The sequence below is a fragment of the Euprymna scolopes genome, chromosome 13 (assembly GCF_053919585.1).
Source record: "Euprymna scolopes isolate OS-2025 chromosome 13, ASM5391958v1, whole genome shotgun sequence".
Taxonomy (NCBI): Eukaryota; Metazoa; Mollusca; class Cephalopoda; order Sepiida; family Sepiolidae; genus Euprymna; species Euprymna scolopes.
The window spans coordinates 119,695,261-119,718,269 of record NC_136494.1 but is presented as its reverse complement, the minus strand read 5'-3'; the positions used below and the strand labels follow the sequence as shown (position 1 = coordinate 119,718,269).

Sequence of the window (23,009 nt, the reverse complement as noted above, 5' to 3'; positions counted from 1 at the left end):
AACCTGTTTTTAATGTAAGGGAAATCTAGCTCCCCTTACAGAGACTTTGAATTGGAACTAAAATAAAACTCGCCCCGGGTCTGAAAAGACTTCTTCTTCACTGACCAAGGATGAAATAGATTAAATGTAGCATCGAAACAGATACTACACTTTGTTCTTAGTCAAAATGCCAAGAAAAACGATGAAAAACTTCGTATCCAATCATTTAAAAATAGCATTATATTAGTACCATTACTCGTTATTGATCTTAGAAATCGATATCTTTAAATATCGATTGCTTTTGACATCAACAGGTCTTTTGTAATAGCTTTCAAACCATTCTAGAGAAATTGCAGACCATTATTCGATATTCTTTAGATGCCGCGTATTCTTGATATTTTGCCAAATTTAAGCTTAGAAAATGATGCGAATATTGTTGTAGCATAATTGTTAGCGAACTACGCTTTCAGACCATCAATAGTGAATTTGGTGCCAGTGGGCGAACTCTGTTTATTGGATGACTGTTTTATTGAAATTCGTCTGTGTAACACCATTTTGACGATTAATCAGTATGCGTAAAAATTCAGTCATTTTAATCATGTTGATATGATCGAATGGCGTCGAGTACATGTTGAATGGTAATAAAGTTAAAGCAAATCTGGTCGTTTATTTTAGAAAAAGTTTTATCAAAATATGTACAGGCGGAAATCTACTAGCATTTATCTATACACATAGATTCTTTGCAAAGGTTTTTCATCTGGGACACGTTATCGTAGGGCTATTTCAACATAATGCTTGTCATAAACTCTTCCCCATAATTAATCAAACTTAGTTCATTCGATTCATCATTTTTAATCCTCTCATAATATTCAACTGACAATCTATCCATCTCGTTAACCGTTATCCTCGAATGGTTTATTTCCTGAACAAGTGGTAACTCATTAGAGAAGAAAACATGAAGATCAATGTTTCTTTTTAGTCACGCAAGGCCTATAATGTTATACGTTTCTCCAGTCCCACTCTCCTGAAGAATTTACAAATTAATCGACAGTGGTAAGAGAAATGTGGAAAATAGAAAGCAAAATAAATAAGAAATAAAAATAAAAACGAGGATAAGTAATGTCCTCTAAACTCTTTCATCAAAAGACAGCCTAACAACCAGGTCGGTCTCTATATGGGAGTAGAGTATAAGTGTGAGCAAAAGAAAAAGAATAGATAAAGTTTGAAGAGGGAGAATCAAGAGGAACACAGAAGAGAAAGAGAATATACCCCACTAGATATGACACTTTAATCCTAGTCCAAAGTTTGGGCAGTAATAGTTGGCTAATCTATAAGAGTACCAATCACAACTTCCCTCAGCAGGAATTGCAAGGATTCTTCACGCATTGTCATGCATGAGATTTTAAATATCTATTACCAAAGGATTTTCTAAATTTACGACAAGCTAAAGTTATATGTGCATAAAGCGATTTAAATAATTCTGAGTAATATAGATGAGGAGAAACGATACTTTCGCCTCCAGTTTCTTTGACTTGAATCGTGCTCCGAAAGCCAACGACTAGAAACATATATATATCTTTAAAATCATTTAAAATCGGAACCTCTCAAGATAATCAAAACCTCAACATACTAAACGGAACGATTAAAGAAATAGGAAAAAATATGATAAAAATAATATTGAATATTTCGCAATATTTTATTTTTAGCATATTTCTTTAAACGCTCTGTCTAGTATATTGAGTTTCTGATTATCTTGATAGTTTCCGATTTTAAAGACAATATTTATATCTCTTTGTAAATTATAGATAATATATATATATATATATATTATCATATTTTCATAACTTACTACCTAGCTCTGCCTATGTATTGAGCACTGTTGAAGTAAATACGAAAAAATTAACGCATAAAATTATACCTCCATATATTAATTTGTGTGATTAAATGAAGTAGTCATATATATATATATATATATATATATATATATATATATATATATATATATATATATATATATATACACACATATATATAACCATTTTTATCATAATATTATTTTACTTGTGTTGGCGATGCACCCCATGGCTAAAATTAAACTAGGCTACATTACTTTTTAAAATACACGATTTTTATTCAATCCTCTCATAATATTCATCATCATTCAACAAACAATCTTTCCATCTCGTTAACAACCTGACTCGAGAAGTTTTTAGCCTTGTTAAGTGATGACTCATTAGTAATAAATAGTATTAAAAACACACGCACACCCTTTTTAAAAATTGTATCAAATACCTCATTTTTCGCTAGCTTTTTAACTGACAACGTTAGCCATGAGACTATAATAATCAAATACGTATAATATGTATACACGAACACTTGTTTCTATTATGATTGGGCAAAAAAGATCGGCATTTTCCCAGGTTTGACTACCATAAATTAAAAAAAAGAACTACTATTAAATAGAGACCGGTTGTCGTATGTTCCTGTACGCATGCGCTCGCTCTGCTTGTGCTGCTTACATACCATTGGCTGTGCGAGAATCAGTTCGCGTTTTTATTTCTTTCTTTTCTTTTCTTGTGCTTGGATTCTTTTCTCCACACGGAAACGTTCATTGACCACGCCAAGAACTCTCTCTCTCTTTGTTACACACCCATACACAGGCCAAACAATCTCTTCTTTGACAAATAAAATCTCGAATTACTCGTGTCATTTCAATATGTTCTTATGTTCAACCCCTCCTTCTTATTATTAAACATTTTTTGTGAAATTGACGCCCGAGATGAGGCTGCCATCTTAAATAAGTGTTGTTTCGCGAATCAGCAATCAAATATGCTACTATTTTGAACGCCTGATATTTTTATGTGTATTTTATTTATTTTGAAAACGTATTTTCTTTTATCATGGGCTATCCGGCATTGTCCGATGCAAAAGCGCAACATATTTATATTAAAACATCTACTTCTCTTTATAAGTCTATCTTTCTCTTTTCCACCTTTCCCGGTTTCTCCTTCCTTTCGCCAAACCCCTCTTTTCTTCAGCCCAGCCCATTCGTATCTAGCTAGACACACACATACAGGTAGCTCTCTTTCATTATAATGCATTCTTCGTGGAATTGGCATTTTATTTCTAAATTATTACATAATAACAATGAAAAACCGCCCCCACCCCACGAAACCCGGCACAGTTGACCCCCAGAGAATGAATATTTTTTGTACTTTTAAAATTTTAGGTATTATTCATCCAGGGAAACCCTGATAGGAGATATAAGAACTTTGTAGGTCTGTTTTGTAGGGGGTTTTTTTCTTCTTATATTCGGACATACAAACATACACACAGATACTTGCCCTTTATATCTTAGATTGTACGATTACACTTTAAAGGGGTCATTAAAGCATGTATTTCTTCTAATCTTTTAATTTATTTCATTTCGATACAAATAAAAACGCATAGTTTAATTTCATTTTCCAGTACAGTAAAATCGTGTATATTTGAGCCCTTCAGCCCAAACCTTTCCTTATTATCCTTATAACGCCGTGGGTGGTCTTTTAAGATTAAAAAAAAAAAAAAAAACAACTTGATATGTTTGTAGTTAACCGAGACCCTCGCTACGTAGTCGTAAACGAATTTACACAGTGGACACTTCCCCTATGATCACATGTTTTACTGATGCATCACAATCGTCCCGTGTCCTTTATAATGAATAGGATTTCAATTACCCTCATTCAACGCACGGAAGTTTATTTGATTTGATTCAATCCACAAAACCATCCAAATGTGTCAAGACTATACATACAAGGTTTAGTTGAACTCTAGATGTAGTTTGAGTATATAATGCAAGCAGGAAACAAAACTATTTACGTAGATACGTATTTGGTATTCGCATGCTTTGAACGGTTATCCTTGCCTTGGTTGTTGTTATCTTCACTGTGTTTCCGCCGTTCTAATCTCCGGCCATCTTCGGATACCATTCTGGAAATTTCCTTAAAATTTTAAAGCTCAATCCCTGGTGGTGGTAGTAGAAGTAATAATAATAATAATAATAATAATAATAATAATAATAATAAATTAAAAATGCATGGTCTGTCTTAGTAAACTAAATAAAAGGGTTCAGTTGGAAATCTCCGAAAACTAACTAGTAAAGATAACATATTTATTTCCCAATAATGGCGCAATGATTCGAAACAAGGATCCAAAAGTGGGATTGAAGAGACAGCACCCTAGAGAAAGAGCACTTTGGCTTCTCAAAAAAAAAAAAAATGCCTGGGTAGCGCCATCGGTATTCCCCGGTAAAAGCACCTCAGGCGATTAGCGATGAACTAACTCCTCAAAGGGAGAAGGCAAAGTCTGGGAGGGTGGACGTCAGAGAATTGCACATGATTAGCAATATAAAGCAAGTAACAGGGCAAATGGGCATTTCTATGACAGTCTAAACTCTGTTTTCTTTGGTAGAGGAGAGGAAAAACTGAGGAGTACTATTGAACGACTGGAAAATTGTGAACGCGAAAAACAACCAGAACAGACAAACACTTCAGTTTTAGATGGCAGATTCCTGTGGAGGGTTGTCGTAGTTAGGTAGTCATAGCAACCTTAAAATAGCTTCTTTTTTTCTCGAATGTATAAAGCAATGAAGAGGCGATAGCATCTGCTTGGGCGTGTCGCACACGGCGTAAGTGAAGCAATGCGGAGTCTTTCGTTTTCTTTTCTTTTCCAGACAACGTTAAATTTGTTGCAACTAGAACTACGCGTGAATCCAAGATGAGACCTGAGATGAGCAATGGACGTTTGTGCATAGTGTACCAATTAAAAAAAGGAACAGGAAACTGCAAACTAGCTGTAGTTTTGGCTTTTAAAAACGCACTGTTTTCTTTTTTTTTTTTTTTTTTTTACTGGGTCAATTAATATACCTCTTATTTATACATTTATACGCATAACCGCTACCATACATATTTATTAAGACATTTTTTTTTATTACATTTTCACTCCAAACAAGGCACATTGCCACTTTGGTGTTGGGGGCTACTATCAGGGGCAACAACTACTGGGGTACTATGTAGGGATTTGGGCAGGAAGATGTCGGTTCACGTTACACTTGAACTTCGGCACGTCAGTACTGTTGGGGAATCAGGGACCTGGAATGGAATTACAAAGTCTAGCGATTCTGGGGAAGAAACTATTGGAGCAGAAAGATCTTTTACATCTAGGGATCTCTACAGTGTTGGGGTGGGATTTAGCAGCCTGTCGGGTTTGTCGAGGGTGCTCACGTCGTGGGGGGCACAAGTGATTGCAGTTCGTCAGAGCATTCGGCACTAAAATACTTGTAGAATCACCACTAAAATACTTGTAGAGAACATGACTAGCTTTCATCTTTGTATGTACGTAAGTAAAAGAAAAATTGGCTACGAACGGCATCCAACAGTAGCCTACGCCTGCGAACACGTCCTTACACGAAGCAATAAGTGGTAGGACACACACACACACACACACACACACACACACACACACAGACACTTAACATTTAAACAAATTTTAATAATTTAAAACCCTCTTCTAATATTTAGTCTTGAAACTTTTCCATTTCACAATGTTAAGCAGTTTACTTATTTTTATCATATTTTTTCTATTTCTTTAATCGCTCTCTCTAGTGTATTTAACTTTTATCTTGATGGGTTCCGATTTTAAAGATAATGTTTATATCTTTGTAATTATATATAATTAATTTATATTATATTTCTATAAATGCAATTTAGTAGGAAAAATTTAGTATCTGCTCAAACTCATCTTAGGAGATATATATTTTTTTATCACCGTTTTATCTTCTTAGTTACACATGTTTCGATTACCGAATCGTATTAACGATCCGACAATTTCATCAGACTTCACAGAAATATTTCTGTAAAGTCTGATGGAATTATCGTTGAGCCTTGAAGTGTAGCTTTTTCTAATATCTTTTTTCCTCATTATAATAATAATTATTTCTGTAAAGTCTGACGAAATTGTTGGACCGTTAATACAATTGTCGGTAATCGAAGCATGTGTAACTAGGCAGATGAAACGGAAATAAAAATATATCTTTGCTCTGCAATAGTATTCAGCACTCTTTTCAGGTTTTTACTAATTACCATTTATTGATGTGTGTGTATGTATATATATATATATATATAATACACCGCTATATATCAATAGCATCAACGAATGGATATATAACACCTAATTAAATATATTTCGATAATATTTAAAACCATACAATCAAAATGTTTACGACTTTACTCTTTCCCCTTTATGAAACAATCTAATGGCTGTTCGTGTTATGAATCCACTCTACAACGGGTATCTCTGCTAGTATTGAACGCCCATCTTATTCATCAACTTGTTTATTTAAATAAATTCTGTTTTGTTATAAAATTTTCAATTTTCATATTGTTGGATTTGAGAGCCGTAATTGCTGGAAACTATTTTAAGTGCTGTTTTCTTGCGTCCACGATTCGTTTCTTATGTGGGCCAACACTTAATGCTATACGCACTGGAATTTTACTGAAGTTATTATCCAATTATCTGGCATTTCCGCCTCCGGATGGATTCATAAATACCGAGTCACCATTGGACACTTTCATAAACGCCTCATCATCTACATAGCTCAAGATAATAAAACGAAAGAAACGTCCATGATTATGAATTGTATTGTTTATGTGGAGTAAAAACCTTTTAAATCTATTATCCAAGTGTTTCCAAATTATCTACAAAGTAGCATTGAGCTCACTAGTCCGAAACATGATGCCATATATATATATATATATATATATATATATATATATATATATATATATCTCGCAATCACGTAATATGAATTACGGTATGAGATATGATGGAAAACGGAAGATACTCGTATAAAACTCGTTCATTACAAAGTTTTGTCGGTTTCTGATATTTTTCAACTTCATTTCTTGATAAAGCCCTTGTAAAAGTTAAGCGAAACGTTGGACTCTTGAGTTTTAAATCTCTCCTTTTTCATCATATCTCATACTATCGGATTTATTCTATCCTTTACAATATATATATATATATATTTGTGGGTATGGACTCTCCCGTCGATTTCAATGTATGAGGTTCCTCCATAACAACTTAGTTATTCCGAAATTCACACAGATGATTTGTTTATAGTGGTGAAGGGTTTGTGTAGAACCAACCACACTTTTTAGCATTACTGCTAATCTTTGTCGGTGCAAATGACTGTCACAAGACAGTTTGCAGTAGACCGCAGGTTTTTACACCATGCCCTTCTAGGTGCATGCCTTAACGAAAACTATATGCCCTTATATATGATAACAATATGCCCTTCTAGATGCATGTCTTAACGAAAACTGGGGATACATCTGTCCCAGTGAATTAATGCGCCCCCAGATACCAACCTGGAAATTTCTACGACTCGACGCATATATATATAATATATATATATATATATATATATATATCAAATTCTAGAATGTCTGAAGTATTAATCAATAACTACAAGCAAAACAACAAGTACTAACATTTATGTGAGCAACACTTTGTACTTATCGTACATCATCAAAAGACATTTTCTTAATTTGCTTCTCGAGTCGAGAACTGTGACCTTTTTTTTTTTACTTAAAGGAAACACTGTTGAAAGCTCCTCATTAACATATCCGAAATGGCACTTTCAGCTTTTTAGAAACTTCCAGCAATGAATCGTTTTATTTCTGGCGTTAGTTGACCGTGGGAAACATTACTTTAGTTAAAGGACCGCTATATCTATAATTATCTGTCTGCGTTTAGTCGTTGCGTTACGAACGAATTCCGCCATTACTTTCTAGACATTTGCTTTTAAGTAAGATTTGTACGCAAGTCGAACCGCTTTTACTTGGAGCAAGTTAACAATTATTAACACCCTTTTACATAATTGACACACACACACACACACACACACACATCTGAACTCGTCGCCAAATTGAATATTGAAATGCTCATATCTTTGGTTCTATGGACAGAAACTACATAAAAATTTGCAGGCTTTTAGAAGATTATATTCTATTGTTGAAATTTTATGACAATTAGTTAAAAAGAACCTATATTTTTAAATCAATAAAATATACCCAAATTAGCATACATATATATATATATATATATATATATATATATATATATATATATATATATATATATATATGTCCTAACAAGCCAGTTTTAGTTTTGCTGCGTTGGGATGAATTTTGCTCCGTTTTTTTTTTGTTAGGTTGTCTCCCCTGTGGTCTTGTTAGGCCACTGATATATATATATATATATATATATATATATATATATATATATATATATGTGTGATACACAATGTCTCTTTAAAGAAAAACAAACTTTTTCTCATATTTGTTTGTAGCCGGTAATTCATCTATGATATGGACACTGTCCATGGAAAGATTCTGTGCTACATACCTTGTAGGTGTTTCTTATTCCGTTATTATTTTTCGCCAAATACAACTGCCCTCATTAAATACAAGCCGCTCCCTCGAGATACCGAACTTATTTTTACGTCGTTGTGATTAGTTGACTCCATTCCTATTCGTGGAATATTAGAATATTATTACTGAACACTAAACAGACATGATGTCTCGTATTGGTGCCTTCACTAACATAGAAAAAAACAACGTTGTTTCTTTCACATTTACTTTTTATCATTATGATTATACCTTTTCTCAATGCAAAGAGTATTCTTTTAATAGTGTAATTTTTTTCATACTGCCTGTAATATGCGTTATGTTCCAAACTTCGTTCATGTATTCTTTTTGTCCGAAACTAATATTATGTTATGACTAATAAGTTCATAACATTTAAATCTCAAACTTAACAAACATAGAATAAAACTTTCTTTCGTGTCCTCTTAAGAATTAATGGCTTTCTGACACTTTCTTTCCAACTCATTCTGGCTTTTACTGATCATGTTTTTATGGCATAATAATTTTAACTCTTTTACGTCCTATACTGTCCGGAAGTGATGTTTCATTCTTTATGCAAATCGCTTCAGACAAGGCATGATGGCACTTGATGTAAAAAGCTAAAAAAGAAAAAAATATTTAATAAAAACAACTAAGTTTTTACAGATTACAATCTAGAGAGCAGAAACTTATTCTCCCTTTGTCTCATGGCCCACGAGGACTAATGGACAAAATAAAAGAAGAGAGAGTTACGAGGCTGCCGAATGTAAACCCAATACTCACTTTCTATTCTCTTTAATTCCAAATCCATATGAAATGATAAACACTGTTTAAACTCTTTGTAAATACATTTAATAGTTCTAAATAAAAGGGAAATAACTCGCCCTAATTCGAGTACCGATAACTATTTCAGTATCACATCGTTTTTATACCGATTAGATCTCTCCGTTTAACGTGTGGTATTTCGATATATATGTATTCCAGGGCTCTACATTGCGAGTGAAACAGTCGCAGTTTCGAGTGATTTTTCAAAGTGGCGACTAGAAATAATGCAACACTTGTCTTTTGGTGATTGTGTTTCTTTCACCAACACTCTTTCAAAGCTCACTACTGAGTGAAAAATATCTTTTCAACTTTTTTTTTTTTTTTTTTTTTTAAATAAAACGAGCAAAGTCAAATAATTTAAACAATAAAAGGTTTAACAAAACTATACTTTTTTAACAAATGCTGTTTAAAAATATCTGAAGAAAGTCGAATGTTTATACTTTCAAGTATCAATATAACAATCGGTATACATTTAGAATTACACTTATAAAAAAAAAACACAGAAAAATCTTTATGATGTACATACTCGTCATAGAACGAAGATGTCATATTCTAAAAATCATATAGGTTTGGCAAGTAACTTTTCTATTTGGCTAGTAAACGTAAATATTTAGTTGTCAAAGGTCAACTAAAGATACATTTGTCCATAGAGCGCTGCATTCCAAGATACCCGTTTTTGACGATTACTTAAATAATTCAGTGATAATATTTTTAGAGCAAATACCAAGATTATACTACAGGACGGCATGTTTCTAATTATATTATTATGTCACACAGCACTCTGTCGGAAAGTAAAGTAATTGTAAACATTTAAATAAAAGATAAACTCTTTAGGCATTTTTTTTCTGTGATAATTTCTAAAATGAAACTTTAAACTTTTGCTCAGGATGTTCAAAGAGTCGGTGATAGTCAGAACTGGTGTCTTTTTTTTTTTTTTTTTTTTTTTTTGGTATCTTATCCTAAATTAGCTGCGTTATCAAGGATTCAATTTCGCCTAACTTACGATTTAACCCATAGCTGAAAGGAATAGGCCAAATAGCTCATATTTCTCATGTGAAAAAGATACAATGACCCTATAGAACTCGAACCTTATCCACATCGGTTAGTACACCTAATACAAAAAGAAATACAAGTTTTTCGAAAATGTGTATGATAGTAATAACAATACGAGAATAGTTTGTTAGCAATTTTCAAGATTGTTCCGTTTTATTCTGTTGGTCTGATTAATATCAAATAAACTCCTTTTCACCTATTCAATGTGGCGAAGCACACAACCTGTGCATACTGAGTGACGTATGTTCTGATACCCATTAATTGTCATTATATATTTTAAAAACATATCTTGTCTTTGCGACAATCAACTTTATTTCTTGTAAGTTCCTTACATCAAGTGGCTTCATGTCTTGTTTGGAACGAGATATATATATATATATATATATATATATATATATATATATATATATATGAAAAGGATGTTGCCTCTGAAGAAGAGATACTACTCTTGAAAATTAGGGACATCAACACCTACTATCTTGAACAAAACATTATGTTGGTAGATAAACGTAATATAATTGAAAATTCCTTCTAATATTGTCATATGTTATTTACTAACGCGTGTCTACGGGGTTTTCTAGGAACCGCATTGATATAGCCTTCAAGCACAACTCCTTTCACACACACACACACACACACAAACGGTGTCTCAAAAATGTATTCAACCTTCGAATTACGATAAAACTTTCATAATGATATATATATATATATATATATATATATATATATATAATTATTTTTACTATAATATAAATATATATATATATATTGTATTTTACGAATCATAATTGAAAACCCACTTTTATTAGAAATCTTTTTCAACTTTATATCTTTCTCTAACTTTCCATAATCTACAGGATCTATCGATACCAATTCCGCAACCAGTTTTAATGGAACTCTACCCAGTAGTTTCTTTATTTTATAACAAACACAAATCATTTCACTTGCAAATAAACATGGGATAACGTTCAGTCATGATTAATTTTTATATAAAACGTTTTCTAAAAATAGCAATGAAATTGACAGCAGTGAGTGCGTTATTTTATAAATAAACATGTTAAGCTCCTGTGATTATTCTAAGACCCCCCCCCCAAATCCACCTCAACGTTTCTTTATTGGTAGTGGTGGTAGAGTATTTGACATCAATAGATCCTTCGGGATTTTAATGGTCAGCTGTTCGATATGTTGATACAAAAGATATATTTAATTTTCTGCTCTTCAAGCGTTGATGACTCTTCTGCTAAATATAGCCAACCTCGCTTCTATCCTTTTCAAGATGGACGTTAATTTTCATTTCGCATCTTTACTGTTTGTTGCGTAAACAATTACGCGCTTATTAAGCTGACAGCTTCATCATGAATCGATACAATGACCGAGTGTCATCATTATTAACTCGCTAGGAGTTTTCCAATGAGGCATTATCACTGTTAATAACAAATAATGTCCACTGAAATCTGAGTGACAGGTCTCTCCAAATTTCTAGCACTCTCCATCTCTTTCGATAACTATTGCAATTCTTTTTACGTTATTGCAACAGTCTTTACTATTGAGTTCTTGCGTTTTCTGAAATGAGTAATCATGAGCCTCTTTAGGTTCCAGCATTCTCCCTGCTCCTTCAGTCGAGGTTTTGACTTATCCTCTTAGACACACCTACTATTTTATGCGGTATCAGTTGGTGCTGGTGTCATTATTATCTATATATTAATACGATAGCGTGTGTGATATTTTGTGCGTCACGCTTACATCTGTTTTCCTCAAAGTGATTATCGTTTGTTATACCCCTCCATTTCTTGTAATAAATAATTTTACCGAGAATTCTTCATAATTTTGGTTTTGATTCTAACTGATGGCACTCAAATCATCTATTTTATTGGAAATAATTATATCAAGAATTCTTCAGAAGTTTTGGTTTCGGTTTCGATTCAAGCTGACGCCTCCAAGTAGTACTATATATTAAATTACAACTTTATTATACAAGAATCGATAGAAAATTGACTCTAATAATACATATGAAATCTGCATAAATTAAAAAATGATATTTAAATGTATTTTACGTCTCTGCTAGCTTTGGTAAATACTTTTGCAGTTTTACAAACTATTAGGGCGTCTCCATTGAAGCTGAACATTCACAGAACGCCAACATCAATATATTACACACGAAAGAGTCCGCCGTGGAATTTCCGCAGGTCCCGCTAGTTATCATTATTATTTGTTTTCTATGCTTTTTTTGAGCATTTTCTTTCACTATATTCTTAATCTAACCTTTTCAAAGAATACATATAGAACATGAATACTTTTGATATAGAATAAAGTGTGCGAAATATTTCATTTAGTAGTTTCCTCAAATGCCAAATTCATATTTTACCGTTATTTCTTCAAATCAAAACAATCTTCTTAATCAAAAAGTGTATTGCTATACTATCAAAAAGTGTATTGCTATACTATCAAAAAGTGTATTGCTATACTATCAAAAAGTGTATTGCTATACTATCAAAAAGTGTATTGCTATACTATCAAAAAGTGTATTGCTATACTATCAAAAAGTGTATTGCTATACTATCAAAAAGTGTATTGCTATACTATCAAAAAGTGTATTGCTATACTATCAAAAAGTGTATTGCTATACTATCAAAAGTGTATTGCTATACTATCAAAAGTGTATTGCTATACTATCAAAAAGTGTATTGCTATACTATCAAAAAGTGTATTGCTATACTATCAAAAAGTGTATTGCTATACTATCAAAAAGTGTATTGCTATACTATCAAAAAGTGTATTGCTATACTATCAAAAAGTGTATTGCTATACTATCAAAAAGTGTATTGCTATACTATCAAAAAGTGTATTGCTATACTATCAAAAAGTGTATTGCTATACTATCAAAAAGTGTATTGCTATACTATCAAAAAGTGTATTGCTATACTATCAAAAAGTGTATTGCTATACTATCAAAAAGTGTATTGCTATACTATCAAAAAGTGTATTGCTATACTATCAAAAAGTGTATTGCTATACTATCAAAAAGTGTATTGCTATACTATCAAAAAGTGTATTGCTATACTATCAAAAACTGTATTGCTATACTATCAAAAATCAATTCGTCAATTGATCTAGATTTTGAAATCTGCTATTTTAGATTTTTTAAAATCAAAAAATTAAAATGGTCCACTCCAGTAAGAAGTGCAATCGATTGTTCTCCAATTTAAATCTTTTACGAGTTTCGTCACTTAGTATGTTTGCTAATCTCAATATCACATTTCAAATACCATGTCTACTAAAATGAAAAAAAAATTCAAAACGCGTAAAATGAACATTCTTTTGTTTAATAAGCATTCGACCTGATGTGAAATTAAAAAACAAACAAACTGTGCATTGTATTTTTGAATAACATATATATATATATATATGTGTGTGTGTGGAAGTGGGAACATTCTTGACTTATGGGTGTGAATCTAAATAACACCCCAGGGTATAATTTACGCACCCACAATACCGAATCAAATTAAGTACGGGTATAGTCAAGTTAGTAATGCTTCGTCTCTTTTATCGTGCTTAACTTTGTTTTTACTAGGGAGGCGGGAGGGTCTCCTCATCATCACCTGAAAGCCACTCAAGGATAAGGCTACAATATCGGTAGGCCGGTGAGACAACACCATGATTATTGGTGATGGTGGAACGTTTATTTAAAAAGAACGGCCCAACAGAAACGTGTTAACATTAGACTTGAAAACTTCCATATTATAGACAGCTGGAAAGCATCCCTGTGGGGTTGTGTTCCACGGACGGGCAATTCTTTTAACGAACTTTTGCTCGTGGAATTTGCATTTGCTACGCGAGTATCTGCTGCAAATGTTCTGCATGGGGGACCATAGATAGAAGCTCACTTGAGCAACTAATAGTGTTAATTTATATAGTCAGTTTCATGTTGAGAACAATATTTGGCTAGATTTCCAAAGAATTAAACTAATCACTAGTTAGATTCCAACTTAGATTTCCTTTTCCATTGGCTAATTACAGAGGAACGTGCTGTAATTGCACAGCGATGTTCTTTCTACAATCTATTAATACTTATGTCGTTTACGAAATTTACTTCGATTAAAATTTGGAAAAGCAAAGTTTTCTATAATCTTTCAAAAGAAACAAGAAATGCTTTTTTATCAGATGCGATGTTGCTAGTCTCAGTCTTTTTTTTTATTAAAAGTACTATTATGACATGTGTTCTTGAATTCTATCTTGTCTATTCTATATCTGCTTCCTTTGCTCGAGCTCGTTTAACCTGTTGTCTAGTGGTCTCCATCAATTCGTTGTTTTGATACCTCATTATAATACAGCTTCCTATTCCAGTAGATTATTTCGAAAGAACTGCAAGGTGGTGGAACTCTCTTCCTGCTCACTGTTTTCCTCCTACCTACAGCCTTGCTCTTTCCAAGATTAAGACCAATAGGCATCTGCTGGCTTTGTAATAATCATATTTCATTCTTGTTAGCTCTCTATATCAAGTGGCTTCATGTCTTGTCTCGAGCGATTTCTATGAAAAAAATATTTTCGACCTATAACACTGTTACTGTTCATTTCTTCCTTTTAAAGATGGACATAGTTTACGCGCATGGATTATTACATGAAGAACCTGCAAAATACTTGTAAGAAATTGTTTGGGCTCTTTTGACACGACTTTAGTATAATTTCCCATTCCTTAATCGATGATTTGAAGGGTTCATACAGACACTGCGGCCAAAATGTTTCATGAACTAACTATAATTTATTACGAATAGATTTAATATCTGTTAAAAGCTAAAACAATCTATTAACTGTACTACTTAAGACTAATATGTTATTTTCCAATTTGGAGGGGGGGTTGTAAATGTTCTGTCGTTATGAAATCGTCATCAAAGGCATTTCTTTCTACTTTGAAGGGTTAATGTTGCATCTTTTCGTTCAGCATGATACAATCTTCCCAGAAATTATCTTCTCCTTTTTTTTAGGGAAAGGGTAGTAATATACAACGTATTTAACATTAATAATGCGACAGAGGCTGAAGCTTAGATGTCAGTTCAGGACCTATCAGATTGGTGACTCTTTTGAACCCTATCCAGCAGTAAGACTAGTAGCAGATGAATCAGTCCAAATGTGACAACAATACTCCATACATGGGCGAATGGCGGCCTTATAGAGGTAATAAAAAGGATGGTTGTCTGTGTGAATGTTTGCATGTCCGGCTACAACCTGAAAACCACAAAACGAATACCCACAAAGTTGGCGTTTTTTTAGTTAGTGTTTCTCTGGATTAATAATATCTATAATTTAGAAAAAAAAGAAAGGAAAGATTCATTCTTTGGCACTTATTTGACATGGATTTCGTTAGGGGAGGTCGAGAATATTTAATCAAGGACTTACCTTTCTTATATCCACTAATTCTTCAAAGAATCTATAAAAACGGGCTGCCTATATGTAGATATAGGAAATGGGTAGGCAGGGAAGAAAGAAGGGGTTGTGAAGAGGGAGATTTAAACAGGAGGGGGAGAAAGAGAGAAGGATAGAGAATAGAAGTTTTAAGAGAAATATGATACAAATTTGCTTTGTGGTAAAAGCTGGGTGCTTTTAAAATATTTTGATACTTTGTATTGAGTTCCATTACGCCACATGTGGCCTGAACACATTTAGCGTTCTCCTTTTCGTGTGTCCAAATCAATCACTGTACTTACTGCCCAATGTTCTTTAAAAACGTTTAAAAGATTTATAGACCTGCTTGTATGACGTGCTTGTAATACAAGCAGAAATGTAAAGATTACGCTATTTTATTTTTTGTTGCCAAAAATCACCCGAGGATAAAGGGTTAATGAGGTGATGAACGATATTATGAGAGGATTGAAAAAAAATAATGGATAGTATGTGCAGAATGTGATTTTTAAACTGCAGATATTGTTGAGATCCCTTTATGAAAATTCAGATCCTTTCGATTTATATAGTTATTAAACAAATCTTTTTTTTTTCAAATTTCTGTTTATTTGGATTATTAAAGGCTTGTTAGGAGGCATGTTATTGGTACAATCTTTCTCCCATTTGAAAATTAAAATATTTCAGATTTGCATTGCATTTCATCCATAGTGATTGGACACAAATTAAACAAGTTTGTATGTGGCTCAATTTTTTCTCAATATTCTTTAATCTTGAGCCTTAAATTTGAGATGCTTTTCAGAATCAAAATAATGTATTGCATTTTGATCACAATTGCAATGAATATTCTAGATATAAGGTTTATTAGCATATTTATATGTAAGACTTCTACGTGAACATAAAATTGGTGCAAAACTGCTTCGTTCAGAAGAATTAATTTTACTCACCTTAGCAAGGGTATTTTAATGAATAATATATATCTCATAACCACGTGACACACTGGTTCTCGTTAGATCACTGAAATTAAGCAACGTTTAGCCTTGCCAGTACTAAAATGACCATTTGGGAATTCCAGGTGCTGTATGTGCTCTCTGCTTATCTCCTCATTGTTTCTAGTCCTCGCCTTCTTCTTGTCACTGCCATTTTCGAGTCAGGAGAGATGCGGTTAGGGATTTTATAACCCTTGCCTCACAATGACATACATAAGACACAGAGGATATCCATTGTCTTTCGAGACTGAACGAAAGTCTAGTTTATATATATGCCAGCAGGCTGCCCGACGTTGCCTGATCGTAAAATATGCATAAATATCATATGTTAATTCATAAACTGAGACACGTGCATGCGTGTATTATGTATTCCCGAAAGGATGAAACACTAGTGCCTGTAGGTATTTAATAATTATTATAGTAAATAATTATATATTATATTTTCTAAACAGTTCACTTCTTGTAAGTAAAAAAGAATATTCGAGCTGAGATTGAAAATGAAACCTAAAGGCAGTGAGTCAAGTACGATAACCATTTGACCAACTTGACACGATCTTTAAAAAGTGTTTTCAAACCTACGTATTTTTTACACAATCTGTCACATGAACGATTCATACATGCGCATTGGTGAAACAGGAAGCAAATAAAAATCTGACGCCTACGTACTAATTTTTCAAACTTATATACATCAATTTTGTGGTACTGGGTAAACAACAGTCCAGTATTTTTAAAAACACAATATTCTGTTTAATTCTTTTCATTATTTTGTTAGGTTTTAATTTTTTTTTTAAATTTTCTTTAAAAACTAAAATATTTATTGGTTTCTAATGAATATATTTATTTTTTCGTTTCTTTCAGTGCGAGTCTGAAATCCAAGGTTTGAATCGACGAATTCAGCTTTTGGAAGAAGATCTTGAACGATCTGAGGAAAGATTGACTACCGCCCAGTCCAAACTTGAAGACGCCTCGAAGGCTGCAGATGAGAGCGAGAGGTAACGTGTCCCTATTGTTCGTCAGCATTTAACAATCTAGTTTATATTTAGACGACAAAGGACAGTTCTATAGTTTAGATGTAACTAAAATCTTTTTCAACACAAGTTATTTTTTCTAAGTTATTTTCTTTTTCTTTGAAATAATCATTAAGTCTGACTTTTTATGGTTAAAAATATCGGAAAGAATTATTAGACGGCATTTACATTTAGTCATTGTACTTTTTTAAATGATTTAATCATCGAGATGTGAGCGGTGTTATTTTCTGGGTGATTTTTACCACCGAGTTGTGAACGGTGGTTTCTTCTGGAGGATTTTACTACCGAGTTGTGAACGGTGGTTTCTTCTGGAGGATTTTACCACCGAGTTGTGAACGGTGGTTTCTTCTGGAGGATTTTACCACCGAGTTGTGAACGGTGGTTTCTTCTGGAGGATTTTACCACCGAGTTGTGAACGGTGGTTTCTTCTGGAGGATTTTACTACCGAGTTGTGAACGGTGGTTTCTTCTGGAGGATTTTACTACCGAGTTGTGAACGGTGGTTTCTTCTGGAGGATTTTACTACCGAGTTGTGAACGGTGGTTTCTTCTGGAGGATTTTACTACCGAGTTGTGAACGGTGGTTTCTTCTGGAGGATTTTACCACAGAATTGTGAACGGTGGTTTCTTCTGGAGGATTTTACCACCGAGTTGTGAACGATGGTTCTTCTGAAAGAGTTTACGTAAGCTTGACAGTGTATATATGATAACGATAGTTTTTCAAATTATATATTAGGCCGTTTTAATTGGGTCTGGCATACGGACAGTAAAATAGGAGCAATTGGTGAGTATAAATCTCATCAATATGTCAGTAATAACCTTTGGATAAGATATAAAACTATCTTCCCTTACAATGAAAGGTTAAGCTTACAGAGTTTATTAAAACATAGATGTTAAAAAAAAAATTTAACAAAAAAGAAATGTTCAGAAGTCAAAGGATTAAGGAGTTCTTTAATAATTCAGAAGTAGGAGCTCCACGTTGTCAACCTTCGATATCTTGTGTTTCTCCTATTGATTCATCTCTGAGGACAAATAAAAAAAAGCATCAACATTTAGGTTCTTAATTTTTAATGTTATTATTTAGTTTCTTTCATAAATTTGTAGATTTTCTTAAACCTTTTCTCAAACTTTAGTTGATTTTTAGCTTTTGGAGAACTTTTGTTTTAAACCGTTAAAAAGTTACGAATATATATATATATATGCAACACATAATTAGCCTGACGAACCATCATCGGCATGAAACGCGGAAAATTCTATGTAGCTTAATTGACGTACATTTTCACAATTTACTACCTAGCTCCACATGTATTGAGCACTGGTGAAGAAAATATTGAAAATCAATATCATGATAAAAGTTTGGATATATGAAATGATAAAAGATCTTGTCTATTAACTTTACTTAGTGGTGAGTCACCCAGAAAACGACACTGAAGAACCTCAGAATCGTTTCGCATCTGGTGTTTACGATCTAGTATACGTCCTCGGAATATTTACCTATCAGTCTTTCATTAAATTTGTAAATTCGTTTTAAACATTTTTCCTTTGGGAAAAAAGAATCTCGGAAGAGAGTTCCAAAGTCTAGCAGTTCTGGGGGGACTATTGGAGTAGAAGGCTTTCTTACACCTAGAATCTCTACAGTGTAGGGGTGGGATTTAGCTGCTTGTCGGGTTTGTCGGGAGTATTTTTTTAAAGTATTTTTTTTAAACACAAAATTGGACAATAGATTCATTTTAATTAGTTGAATATTTTCTGCCTTTGTGTCGACATCAATTTGCTTTTATAGATTGACGATATTTTTGTTGTTGTTGCTTGTTTCTTTTTGCTACAAATACATCTTAGAATATTATTGTCATTATTTTTCTGAAGAATCTTGTTAGAAATGTGTTCTAAGCTTTGTCATTGTATTGTTTTCATTTGTTTTTCTTTTCTTTGAAATGTCAATTTATTTACAAGCCTTTGTGTGACAGAAAGTCTTTGTTTTAAGTGATGTTTCAAAATTCCCATATTTGCGTCATGGTTTAAATCGTTTTAAAAACATTCACTCCCCCATTTATCGTTTTACTTACATTTTTCATTAAAAAAAATGTTAGCAATCAGTCATGTACACTGCTGACAATCGGTAATACCATGAAACTGTATTAAAGTGTACACCCAGGGACAATTTTTCCCTTGTTAGATATATAGCTTTATCCAAAAAGATCTTGAGCCTATAGCTTGTCTAAGATTTACTCTCTTAATTGAGTTATATTTTGATTTTTGTAAAACGCAATCAATTCTTTGATCGCATTATCCATTTGACAATATTTGAACGCATGAACCTCATTTAAATATTCTTCTATAATGTTAGCTTCCTTTGCTAATCGGTTTCGTCTGAAGAAAAAAGGCAAATTTTTGAAACTCGATGGAATAAGAAAATAATTAACTATCTTTTCTTTGTGTACAAACAATGAATTTTGTAAATCATAATTTGTAATTTTAACTCCACACACACACACACACACACACACACACACACACACACACACACACACACACACACACGGTTATTACATTTTGTCTACTTCATAGGAAATGGTAAAACCGAAAATGGCGAATCAGTACATAATCGTATGATATTGTAAGCACGCACACACAAACACATATGTGTGCGTACCTGTGTGTGCGTGTGTGTACTAGCCATATAAGCATTTCTTCCTGTTATAAGCTATACTCTTTTTCCCTGCCATCAGTACCCACCGTACACATATTCTCATTAAATTGATGAAGGTCGTAGGTGACGGTCGAAAATATAATTCATTAGAATGACAGCATTTAAAAGATTATTGTGTGTGTATATATATATATATATATATATATATATATATATATATATATATATAAAGAACAAGTAGTTAATAAAACCTGTTAAAAAACACTTTGAAAAAGAGTTAAAAACATTTAATTTTTAAAAGGGTGCACAAAATAAGTGGATAGTCCTTAATCCGCGGAGTTTCGAAGAAATACTTTCCTTCTCATCAGAGGATAGGATTTAGCAAAATGTGGGATTGGATTTTGCTTGCAAATGTATTTGATGAAACTACAAGCAAGTCATAGATCTTACTTGGTAATAAATAGTGAAGCAGAGGGAATAGGGTGAGGAAAAAGGTGATTTCACGTGAATGGATAGTCTGGTGAAGGATAAAATATCCAATATATATATATATATATATATATATATATATATATATATATAATTTTTTTACTATAATAATTAAAATAATATGCGCGACAGGTGAGAGCGTATATTTGCTATGCTGAGAGCTGACCCGCAAAGGAGAGGATAATGCCTGGGAGCATGACATCATGGCAACATAATAGATAGTACATTATCCTCTACTTAAACAAAAAAAGAGGGAAACATTATACTCAGATAATGCCCAGGAAGAATGTATAATGTACTCTACTACTCCAAAGGGAGGAAATAAAACCTGGCAAGCTTTTTCCTCTCTTCCTTCCCCACAAAAAGTGGGTGTTAATGCCTGGTAACAATAACAGAAGACGTACTCCAAAATAGAGGAAGTGATATCTAGGATGACTTCTTCTACGAAAGGAGAAGATAACGCCTGTGAGTATTACAGTATGATACTACATTAAAAAATATTTTTATGCTCAACATTTTATTTTCATAACTATTGGATCAATTTTTAACTAGAAAATATTTTCTCTGAAACAAAAAAACAAAAAAAAAAAACACATCTGCATTTAAGGCAACGAAATGTTTAATGTATTATAATTTTCCTAATTTTTAAATAAAACTTTATTACATATTTGACTGTATACTTATACGCATTGGCTTGCTAACACATCAAGGCTTGTAATATGTAATTATCTCTTTGTTCCCTGTCGTTCTGTGCTTATTAGTAATCTGTTCAGTACAACATTAGTTCGATGCAATATTACAATGAAAGATACTTCGCCATGTTTGCCAAAGTAAAGTCCTGTTTCTTCCATGCGCATAGCTATTTCCCAGAATGCACCAGGACGGTTGGCCATTTTAGCAATTGCAATGCCCTTGATATTCGTTGTGTTGATTTGAACATTTGCAACTATTATTATTATAAATGTTGTCTTTATTGAGCCTCATGTATATATATTTATATATAGATTTATTGTCTGCAATGTATACATTATTAGATCAAGTCGTTGCCACCATGATTTTCTTTTTCAATTTTTCAAAAGTATTCGCTTCTGTTCACCTTATTGAAAGCACGCAAACGCCACCACTTTTTTTTTGTTTTTTTGCATGCCGTATTTATTTTATTCGCCTTAGCTATTTTTTCTCTTGTAGTTATCATTCCCTTGTATTTCATGCCCCTACCGACAACGTTTGACCGAGGTTGCCCATTCCTACAACGATAATCTCTCCGTCCAAAAGTTCAATAATCTACTTTACACTCCTTATGAGAAATAGAAGTCTAACCATAAGAAACACTTACAATTTAAAATCCGATCCATCCAGCTAGTTGTTTGCCTAATATTATTTTGCTCACTAAGTATTCTCACTAAGCGAGCCAGCATCAGTGACAATAAAAAAAAAGTGGTGTTCCTTGGAGTCTGAGTGATAATACGTCTCTCCAGATTTTCAGCACTCTCTGATGCTTTCAAAAAATGTTGCGAATCGTTTTGCGCTTTGGATAATCGCATCAACCGTTCACCATTGAATAAAAACGACTATTGTCGTTTTTATTGGGGGATGAGTGGCAATAAACCTCCCTCTCTATTTGTAGTACTCTGCCAATAGATAGTGCTTTATTTCCTCAGTCTGTATCATTATTATTATTATTATTATTTATTAAACTCTGCTATATATTGAGCACTCTAAAAATGAATACTTGAGGAATACAGTTCATGAGAAAGAAACCTAATTAACACTGTAATGCCCCCCTACTTCTTTGTTTGTGTGGTGCAATCTTGTCGATGGACAGCTGAGAACCTGGATTGGATGCAGCAAGAAGGTTAAATTCTCGGATCTACAAACTTTTGAACGTGGAATCGCAATTTATTAGACATTTCATGCGACTTTGCTCATGATCGCCGTGCATGAACCGCCATATTTGAGATGCAGTGTGGGTCAGTAGTAGTGACTCAATTCGACTTGGATAAACGTTATTGCAGCAACATGGTGTCCGAAAACTGATTTCAGATCAATCATTTTTTTTTTAAGTGATGACACTTGCAGACGTGTGATTTTTTTTAACGCATGCTAATCTGCCTTTGTTGATCATATTTTTGATAACAAGTTAGCATTCGTCGAAGTGAA

The 23,009-nt window shown here is 33.0% G+C and overlaps 1 protein-coding gene across 45 annotated transcripts in view; it reads left to right on the top strand.

Annotated features, from left to right (window-relative positions):
* Window positions 1-23,009, top strand: part of LOC145292169 (tropomyosin Tod p 1.0102) — a 166,291-nt gene that overhangs the window by 83,399 nt on the left and 59,883 nt on the right. For all 45 annotated transcript variants that reach the window (XM_080138414.1, XM_080138408.1, XM_080138419.1 and 42 more), the window contains one exon: window positions 17,543-17,676. In XM_080138414.1, the coding sequence (XP_079994540.1) occupies window positions 17,543-17,676 (134 nt within the window). The remainder of the gene's footprint in view (window positions 1-17,542; window positions 17,677-23,009) is intronic.